We start from the raw sequence: 10,261 nt of genomic DNA, 5'->3' as shown, positions 1-10,261 counted from the left end.
GCTGGGGCCTGTTACTCTGAATCAAACATCCACATGCAGTAGGTCCTCTGCAGCACAAGTAGCACGTTGAGTCAGTGGCTTTTAGTGTTAGTGTGTGTCTGCACATGACTGGATGCTTCCTTTGGCACGAACTCAGCATGCGTGTACAGGATGATAAATTAGAAGATTAAAACACAAAAGTAAGTTTATTTTTACGGCTTACAGAGGAAAACCTTAAATCTGGTCTTTCAGAGTATTACAATAATAAATAAGAACATTCTTTAAAGAGATTTTAATGGAGAAATGCTTTTTAGTCATTAGTCATAATTTCTTGTATGATTTTAAACATTTAATAGTTTATTGAATTCTATATCCAGGCATAGTCACGGAAAGTTAAGTGGAAGGAGGAGCTGTGGTTTTAAAAATAAGTGCACACGTTTGTTGAAGAATTCACCTTCTTTGTGCTTCTCTGCTAAAAGAGTTCATGTGAAAATACTGAATTAAACAAATATCCCCAGCCTATTCTTGTCATTTTTTTTCTTCTATTGGCCAATTTGAAGACAAACTCATCTCTCGAGTCGTAATTCTCATCCCGACGGGTCGCCCTGTCACTCTTGTTTCCCTCAGCAACGTGGTAGAGAAGTGTGTGACCCACGCGTCTCGGGCAGAACGTGCGCTGCTGATAGACGAGGTGTGCAGCCTGACTGAGGGTCCCCACAGTGCCTTATACACCATGATGAAGGACCAGTACGCCAACTACGTGGTGCAGAAGATGATCGACGTGGCCGAACCCACACAGCGCAAAATCGTCATGCATAAGGTTGGTGAAAGGGTGTGTTTGTGTGTGTGTGTGTGTGTGTGTGTGTGTCTCATTTAGCCAGAAGTATTTCTGATATATGTCCTCTAAAGCCTTCCTTCAACGGTTGTATAAAACATTTATTTCTTATTTTCATTCCTCGTTCTATTTCTAATTTTACATTTTTAAATGTGTGCAAATGATGCATTTTGCATTTAAATGTGGTAAAAATTAGAACAGGAAGCATCCCTGAACTAATTTCAGCATCAACATTTTGTGATTTTTTTTTTTCTTCTGAATTTACAGATATCTCCCAATGTTTACGGATTGTTAGCTTCAGCTTGCTGATGTTTCGTTCTAAAGGTGGTTTAATCGCAGCTGGCGAATTCTCAGTTTTATTTTCATAAAACTTTACCACCGTTTTTTGGTCTGACATAAAGGAACAAACCAGAAAAGCCGGTTTCTTTGCTGCAGGTCCTGGTTTGTCCACCAGAGTCTGACCTCCTTACTGTACTGAATTGTTTCGCGGTGGAAACCCGGTGTGACTAACGGGCGTGTCTCTCCCTGTCCGCCCAGATCCGGCCCCACATCCAGACCCTGAGGAAGTACACGTACGGCAAACACATCCTCGCCAAGCTGGAGAAGTACTACATGAAGAACGGCGTCGACCTCGGCCCGATCTGTGGTCCTCCTAACGGCATCATGTGAGAGCCGCCTTCCTTCCTCCACACCAAACCCGAAATCATGTCCACCCCCGCCTCGCCCCACCTCTCGGCTCCCACCTTCATCCAGCTGTTGCTCCGCCTCAGCTGCCCCTTGTCAGATCCTTCAGAAGACAACCCCCTCCAGCCTCTGAAGACATCAGGCGGCCTTAGATTTTTTTTTTTTCCGTCACCCCTCCCCCTTCGAGTCCCAACCAGCTGAAGGGGGGGACTCAGCGCAGACCGAGAGGGGTGGAGATAAAGAGGCGTTACCTAATCTACTCTTCTTGCTTTTCTCCTGTTAAACCCCACTTTTTTTGTTGTTGTTTCTGATGAACTTAAATCATTTCAATTTTTTTTTTTTTTGCTACTGCTGCACACAATCCCGGTTCCCCCCGTCCTCCTCCGCCTCGCCCCAGTGAAGATATTTACCACTATGAGATGGAGTATTTAATTTGTCCGACGTCACCGAATCATAGACAGATCCACACACGCCATCGGCTTAACCAGCAGACAGATCATTTAGCATGGGAGATTCGTTTTCTGGTCTTGCTTCTATAAATATAACGTGTATACTTGGTGTAGACCTTTGCATATATATATAAATATATATATAAAACTTTGTAGTTTTTCTGGTTTTTGATGTTGAATCTGTATCTATAATGTATCCTAGTAGTGACCACATACTTCTGACTGTATAATTGTACATTTGTAAACCCTTGTAATGTAAAAGTGCTTTACCACCCTTTTTTGGTATGAGAAGAAAAAAGAAAAAGGAAAAAAAATTACTCTAGAAAAAAAAAAGAATCTGTGCATTTCAGTGTATATTCTCACCTCATTGGTTGTGACATATGAGTTGTTGTATATTGTAAATTGTAATATCAAATTTTTGTTTTGAAAAGCCCTTTCTATACAGCGTAGTACTTGTACAAAGATTCGCCACGCTTGGTTTTATCTTTATCATGTCACTGCTTAACTTAAAAAGACATTGGTCTCCCACTGACTCCCAATTGGACACGTTCTGTTTGACTATGTGGTGTCTTCTGGCTTACGTTGAAGGTTCTTTTTTGTCTTTGTTTTTTTTGTCTTTTTTTTTTTTATTAAACGAAAAAACAAAAAAAAGATTATCTTTTTATAGGAGTGCTTTTACCCCCACGAAACATTTGTGTACAGGTATGCCGGTTGGCGTGGCGATTTGAAATTTTACTGGTTCAAACCCCACTCAGCTCCCAAGTTAATACCACAACCGGTTTCTGGGGGTAAATCCATGGATTGTACAGAGGAGATTCTTGTGTTTTTTGGCATTTTTTTTTCTCTAGTGCTGTAAGTGCTGTATCATACATGTCCTTTTGGGTGAGAGAGGCGGCCCGCCACGGCGGCGGTGTACATTTGGAGCAGCCTTGTGTATATTTACTACGAGCACACCTGTAACCATATGTGTATAGTTAACAGAACCTGTGTATGCTTATTGCCTGGGCAACTATTTTTTGTAACTCCTGTTGTAGATTGTCTCTAAACAATTGTGTGATCTTTATTTTGAAACCAAACAAAACAAAAAAACTTTGAAAATTTAATCGTCTCATGTGTGCTTCATTGTAAATACGTGCGAGTGTGTGTGTGTGTGTGTGTGTACATAAGTCGTGATTTGGTAGAAGTGTTGTAAATTTTTTGGTATTTCAATTGTTTTTAAGAACTAGATGCATAAACTAAAATTTATTGTGGATTTTACATAATCCCTACATGGTCAAAATTACACAAGGTTTAATTTGACTAGTATATAAAAAAACACATTTTAGTAAAACTAGAGAAGTTCCTTTAACTTGATGGCTTTCAATTATGCTCATTAGTTTTCAACAGAGTTCAAGAAATGCGTATTAATGTGTATTTTGGGTCTGTTTGTACACCCTGTTCTAATTTCAAACGTCTGACTCTTAAAAAGAAGGAAGTTGGTTATCCTGTTAAAGAACCACTTTTTGCTCAGATCTGCTATTAAACAGAGGCTGCAGAAACTCTGTGGTTTTGCACCATTTGTCCCTCAGCGGGAAAACTGGGGCATGGGTTAGGCGTGGCGGCGCCGTCCTGCGGGGTGAACCCTGGATTGCCCCCTTACGATCCACCGGCGAGAACCACGGACTTGACTCAACAAAATCAGAGAGAAAAATGCTTGAAATAGAGTAGAGCTGAAGTTTTATTTTTATTTTTTTACTTTTGTTTTGCAAATGACTTGATCAGTTTTTATTTATTTTATTGGGTTTACAGCTATTTTGTAGATTAATTGTTGAGTTACATTCTCTGCAGGCTCAACAGAATATTCTCAATATTATCAGGATGTTTGTCACTTCTGTCTCGTTTCACATCATCAGCTGGGATAAAATGTGTCTGACCTTATCCCGCCCTCAAACACTTTGCTTTCCGTTTAATAAGAAAACTCCTCCCCACACCCGAGTCGACTCTCGGTGACTGTGAAGGAACTCGCCCACAGTGAAGCAAGTTTATTATTGGCGTGGAGATAAATGCCAACCAAGGAGAAAGGTTCCTGCTCCCAGATCTGCAGCTGAAATCTAAAGCAGCCCATGTGGAAAAGCCAAAAAGTCTTCTGGACAAATGAGACTAGCTGCTTGGCCACAATCACGTAAAATTGGTTTGGAGAAACTGTGACATATTTTCAATATGCCAATATGCTGTGGGCTCCTTTCACTGCTGGTGTTGAAACATGGATGCAACATCCAGGAAGAGCAATAATAGTTCTTTAAAAGTAAATAAAAGAACACTATATTAAAAACTACAAGACATTAAAACAATAAAAGCAATATTTAAACATCTCATAAAAGAAAAACATGTTAAAATGTAAATTTAAGGCATTGCAATTACATAAACCATGATGAAAATTATTTATCAGCATTGGACCTTTATGGCTAACTTGCAGGAAAACAATATTTTCAGTTCTCATTTAAATTAACCACAAACAAAAACGCATCAGAACTGGTTGTGAAACCATTAAACACACTAAAATCCTCAATCCCAACCCAGAAAATCTCTACACTGCAAAAAAGAAAATCCAGAAAACCAAACAGTTTACATCTAACCTACCATTTTTGATGACTGGTCCCATTTCCAGGCAGAACTAAAGAAATTTGTTCATGGCTACAATCAAGTTTGTGGTTTCTATGCACCTTAATTATTACCATATGTATAAATGTGTAGACGTAAACCCACAATGACAACTTGTGCGTTGAGTTATTGTTTTGATATCCCTTAAGTAGCTTATATTCCATCATCAAACAGAGCACTTAAAATGAGTCATTAAAAAAAGAGAATGATACTGACGATGAGGGCAAAACTTTATTTGACAGGGTGTGCATAAGACACTGTCATAAACATGACATAACACCTGTTAACATGAAGGAGTCTTCATGAATGCTTAAGACTGTTTACTTTCGGTAAATAATGACGCTTTTAATGCAAATTTGCATGAAAGGTTGCATTAAAAGTCTATCAAGTGTCAACTTAGCATTATTTGGTAAACAGTGACTGTTTTTATGCAACGTCGACTTTGCATTACTTATTTACCGAACGACTTGAATGTTTTATGACAGTGTCGTGTCAGTCTTACGCACATCCCTTCAAATAAAGCGCCACCATGATGGGTGTATGCAGACTTCTGACCCCCTCTGTCGCGCCTGCAGCATCGTGACTCGGAGGGCCGGTCAGGGTTTCTCGGCCACGTCGCTCCTGCTGATTAATGAGCCCCGGGCCCCGACACGACCCTCCCTGACAGGCAGCCATTCTGAACGCCTAATGCGACCGTCCGTGCCCCCCCCCTCCCCCACCCACCCCTCACTAAACAACCACTTAACTGGTGCACCACCAACAGAGCCCATTATTTCTACTCCGTGGCAGATCGTCCAGATAATTCAATGATCATAACCGGAGGGATAACGGTGACATGAGGGATAAGATGCCTCATGCTGGCTCCAGCTAGCGCTCTGGTTGGACTTTGGATTTGACTAATGGGCTGCAGGAAGCGTGACAAGTAAACATTTAGGCTGCGGCGTTTTGAAGGTATGTGTCTGAACACACCATCCCTCCTGTGGTCGCTCGGCGGCTCGTCATAAACTTGTTCCGACCCGTCTGGCTTTTGTTGAGAGCAGCGCGCTGCTCCCGACACAATCCGGATGTTATTCTGAATGTGAAGCTGGGGGATGACTCTGCTGTTCCAGTCAGGGATGAGTTAGTTTCCTTATAAGATCAAATAAACTAGAGCCATCAGCTGCTTTAGGTTTAAACTGTTAAATTAGACCTTTTCTTGTCTTTTACTTTGTTGTTTGTTCGTTTTGGAGCGTTAGTCCCTTCGATCTCCTCTAAAGCAGATAAAATGCTCTATGTATAGAGCATTTTATACGCCGTATACGGCCTGCAGGACGATACTTTGAGTTAGTATCGTCTTACATGATGAATGATCTCCCTCTTATGGGTGGGCTTTTATCGTAATCATTTATTGTGAAAAACTTCTTATCCTAATAATAATTTGAATTTATTATCTCATTACATTTCAATTGACGATGTTAAAAAAAATCGACAATAATATCAGTATTATCGAAAACTGTTTTTTTTTTTATTTCTCCACTTTTTGTTCCACAAGAGCATCTGCAAGTATCAGTATATTTGAAAATATCACTAAAACACAGCTACTGTTTGCAATGTAGTGGTATAAATAACACATACTGAAGCATTTTCACCCTGAAAAAGCCCATTTCAAATGGGAACGTTTCTCAAGACACTTTATTTGCGTTTGTGTCGCTATGAATGTCGTGCCATGCACTCGTAGGCATAGTTAGTTACCTAAAAAAAGGAAAGAATAAATAGTTTTTAATCGCCATTCTTATTGGTAGCACAATAGTACCGCAAAATACTGCGATAAAATTCTCACTCCATATTACCGACCATATTTTTTGCATCCCTTTCTTTTTTGAAAGTGTCAAAGTTGTTTTTCTGTTATCGCAGCTGATGCCAATCGGTTAAAAAGAACGGACGCACTACAGAGGAAAAAACGCAAGCCCAAATCATGACGCTTCCTCCCTTTGGTGTCACTTGTGTGCTTGAGTTTGCGCAGATCGGGTCTTTCTCCAAGCTTTCCGTGACTTTAGTAAAGGTTCATCGCATCCATAAAACTTTTGCCGCTTCATTTCTGAGCCTCGCCTCTGTACTTTTTGGATAATTACACTCTGGCCTTCATGTTCTTCTTGCTAATTAGTGGTGCGCTTCTCCTGGTGTGGCCCAGCAGATTGTGACATCTTCACCCCCTGCCCTCCGGAGGTTGCTGCAGATGTCATAAACAGATGTTTTTTTTGGGGGGGGGTTTTTTTCTCAAGCTCTCACAATGTTTCTGCTGTTTCCTGCTGCTTGGATCTCTCTTTTTCATGTCTCTCCATCTGTGGTTTCTCTTTTTTTCTTCAGGACATTCAGTTGCCTGTTTCCCCTCCCATGACACATCCAAATATAAATGCAATCTGAACAGGCACAACCCAACAGTGAGTAGACATTAAGGATGATTTATTGTTTGAATGATCGGTGGAAAATGACACACCTGGAGCATCAACAAATACCTGCCAGTCACGTGTTCTCGGTTCCTTTTCTAATAACGTCGTCGTCTGAGCTGTGAGTCTGAAAATAAGAGTTAAATCTCTTAGTTCATAGTTGCCAAATGTTTTCTTTTTTTGGTCTGCAGCAAATATTAAGAAGCTGACCTCTTTGGTTTAATGATTTGGTTTAATAATTTGTAATATTTTTTTTTAAAGTTTAGGAAACTTAAAAAAAAATTCTTAAGGTTTCATGCATGTTACATAGTGACAGCTGCCACAAGCTGTCGAGGAGCAACTGGTCAACATTTAACAAAGTTGCGTGCAAGGGAAATTTTGAAGGTTGCCATGGTTTCTCCAGGTACCTTCATGGAACGTTTCTCAGAGTCTTTCTTGGCACAGCTGGGAACATTTAACTTCTCTTCATGTCACATTGTGAAGGTTGCTCAAGATTTTCAGGAACAGTCACCAAAATTCTACCGTTTGTCAATGCTTCCCAAGATCCCAAAGTGAAGGTTTGCAACAAACCTTCAGAAAGATTTTCTAAAACCTGCTCCACACTTTGAGGTCCTACAAAGAAAATACAACAAGTTACAGCTCAGACCTTTAGGAGGCATTCCCTCAATCTTTTCTGAGGATGACATTGTAAAAGCTGCAACCTTTCGCACAGCAGCCTTTAGGGGGTAGCTCTGAAGAAGCTATCCTCCAGGTAACTAAAGAGGACAAAAAACCCCTGAAGGGTTCCCAGAAGGTCAAAACGTAAAAATAGTAAACAATCTTCCCCTGCCTCAGGAAGCTGAGGAAATCAATTAATAACTTTAAAAATGTGATTGCAGTGAATATGGTGAAGTGAAACTAAAACGGGCGTGTGTAGCAGGTGAACTAAGGAGTGGTTTATCGTTCAGTTGATCAGGAGCAGCAGCGGAGCCACAAGCTGGCGATAGAAAACGTTATCTCGGATCAGGTGGCTATTCTTACACAGGTGTGACATCACGGCGACTCGACCAATCACGGCGGCTGACCGTTAAAGGTGTGGAAAAGCAACACAAAAGACACGGCGCAGTCTGGGCGGCTGTATGAACTAGTCGTCTTCTCCCATGCGTGGTGTTGAGTTTCTATATTTAAAGGCTGCTTGTGTTTTAAACCAGCTGCAGGGGGCATCATTTGCTTTGCCCGCGGAGGTTCCCTAATCTCTTCTTGAGCACACACACACACACACACACGGGCTGTACACCCCCCCTCCTCCTGCCAAACTCCAAGGCCGGGCAGCGTCGCCATACGGAACATCCTGCACTCAGCGGAGAGGGGGAGGAGAGAGGGTGCCTGAGCTGAGAGAGAAACGCACACTCTCACAGTAAGAGAGACGGGTCTGGCTTCTCCCCTGGCTCTTAAATTATCAGCTCCGTGCACCAGAAATTTGGACCAACTCGCCCCGCGGAGACGAGCAGAGAGGAGGCCGTCTGTTGCCTTGCCGGAGACCGGGACCAGCGGGATTAAAGAGCCGGACCAGGAGGACTGATGGTCGCGCAGACGCTCTGAAGTTGGACGGACTACACCGAGGTTTCCAGGAGCAAAAACAGCAGGAGCAGCAGCAGCAGCAGCAGCAGCCTTCGCGCTCTCTCTTTCCTCTCCCCCCACCCCTTCTCCACCTCCCCGAACCCTCCCCTGGAAGGCAGCGGCGGCACCGGGAGGCTGTGCCCGCAGAAACACCGACCATGAAGCTGCCTTGGCTGCTTGCGCTCGCCGCGCTGCTCGCTCACGCCGCCACGGTAAGCCGGAGCCTCGGCTCCTTTGTTAACCTCATGCGCGTGTGTTCGCGTATGTGTGTGTTCGCGTATGTGTGTGTGTATGTGTGTGTGCTATCAGTAACGAGACAGCGGTGATCGGTAGGAAATCCTGCACTCGACCTACATATTGGCAGCGCGCGGCTCCACCGTACCCCACCCCCCGCATTTACGCACTCACCCACACCAGCCTTTGTGTCTCAGTGTCGGGGTTTATTGCGGCTTGTGTTCCCTTTGGCTCCGGAGGGGTGTGCGTACATGTGTGTGTGTGTGTCGGTAATTAGCGGGTTATCTCTAATTGGGGCTGATTACTGGTGTGGTGTGCTGTCTGGGTCTCCAGCTCGCATCCTGCTGTTAATTTAGGGGGGCTCCAGTCATACTGCGGCTCTGACCACTTTATTCCCGTGAAGTCGCGCCGTGGGACGGGGAGTGTGAGGAGGTGGGGGTGGGTGAGAGGGTGAGTGCACATCCGGAAGCCAGAACCCGGAGAGGGGGCCACCCTCCCGTTGTGACCGTGTACTTGTGGAACATAGAGTGGGTGGGTCGGTGGGGTAACGGGGTAAGAACTTATCTGCGATGCGGCGCGTGAACCGGAGCTTGGATGGAATGATGTCATCGGGAACCGCGAGGACGGCAGCTGATTGGGGATGCGCGAGCCCCGCCGCCGCCACTACTTCCTCCTCCTATTCCTCCTCCTCTTTTTCCTCCTTCTCCTTCTTCTTCTTCTCCTCTCCGGAGCCATCCTCGCCGAGCTTGACGCGCACCCCCTCACACACCTTTCGTCACCGATTAATCCAGATATATCCCACGAGCAGAAGGAGGTGGTGGGGGCAGAGGAGCGAGCTGAATCATTGAGAGAAAAGGAAACAGCGGCTAAAAATAATCGAAGCGCAGAGATATTTTGGAACGTGAAAAGCCTAGGAATACTTTTCATAGACTATAGCTGTGCGTTTCCTGGCTCACCAGTTATTCTGGATGTTTGTCTTCTGTATTTATAACTTCATTCATGCCTGCAGCAGCTCTGAGGGGCCCCTCCACACGCACCTCTAAGCAGTGGCGGTTCATTAATTAAGGGCCCCGGGTGTGTGGTCCCCCCTTCTTCCCAAGAGGGGGAAAAAAGGGCCACATCTATAGCAGTATATATATATATATATATATATATATATAATATATAAAACAACATATTTCCACTCTTCTCATTGGCTAACGTTGAATCAGACTAAACTTTTTCTGTTTTTATATTCGCCAGGTTAAAATAACGGGATAAATATTTCTCTATAAATGTTAAAATAATTTATAAATACATCAGTTTTTCTTTTTTTCCAAGGCTATTTTTAAGCATTCAGGTTATTTAGCTTATTTGGTGCCGGTGGTAATGCAGGTCGGCTGCAGACCTTGAAGTTCCTGCCTGGCTCAAACCCG

General features: G+C 43.3%; 2 protein-coding genes across 2 annotated transcripts in view; both read left to right on the top strand.

The window, feature by feature from the left end:
- pum1 (pumilio RNA-binding family member 1) overlaps window positions 1–3,050 on the top strand; it is a 36,693-nt gene extending 33,643 nt beyond the window's left edge. The window contains exons 34-35 of the mRNA XM_016669227.1: window positions 607–799; window positions 1,352–3,050. Coding sequence (XP_016524713.1) covers window positions 607–799; window positions 1,352–1,483 — 325 coding nt within the window. The 3' untranslated portion in view covers window positions 1,484–3,050. The remainder of the gene's footprint in view (window positions 1–606; window positions 800–1,351) is intronic.
- A 5,063-nt stretch (window positions 3,051–8,113) lies between these two features.
- sdc3 (syndecan 3) overlaps window positions 8,114–10,261 on the top strand; it is a 50,055-nt gene continuing 47,907 nt past the window's right edge. The window contains exon 1 of the mRNA XM_007547617.2: window positions 8,114–8,824. Coding sequence (XP_007547679.1) covers window positions 8,771–8,824 — 54 coding nt within the window. The 5' untranslated portion in view covers window positions 8,114–8,770. The remainder of the gene's footprint in view (window positions 8,825–10,261) is intronic.

The sequence above is a fragment of the Poecilia formosa genome, unplaced genomic scaffold (assembly GCF_000485575.1).
Source record: "Poecilia formosa unplaced genomic scaffold, Poecilia_formosa-5.1.2 Scaffold21, whole genome shotgun sequence".
Lineage (NCBI taxonomy): Eukaryota > Metazoa > Chordata > Actinopteri > Cyprinodontiformes > Poeciliidae > Poecilia > Poecilia formosa.
The sequence above is the reverse complement of the archived record's forward strand: the minus strand, read 5'-3'. Positions and strand labels throughout refer to the sequence as shown.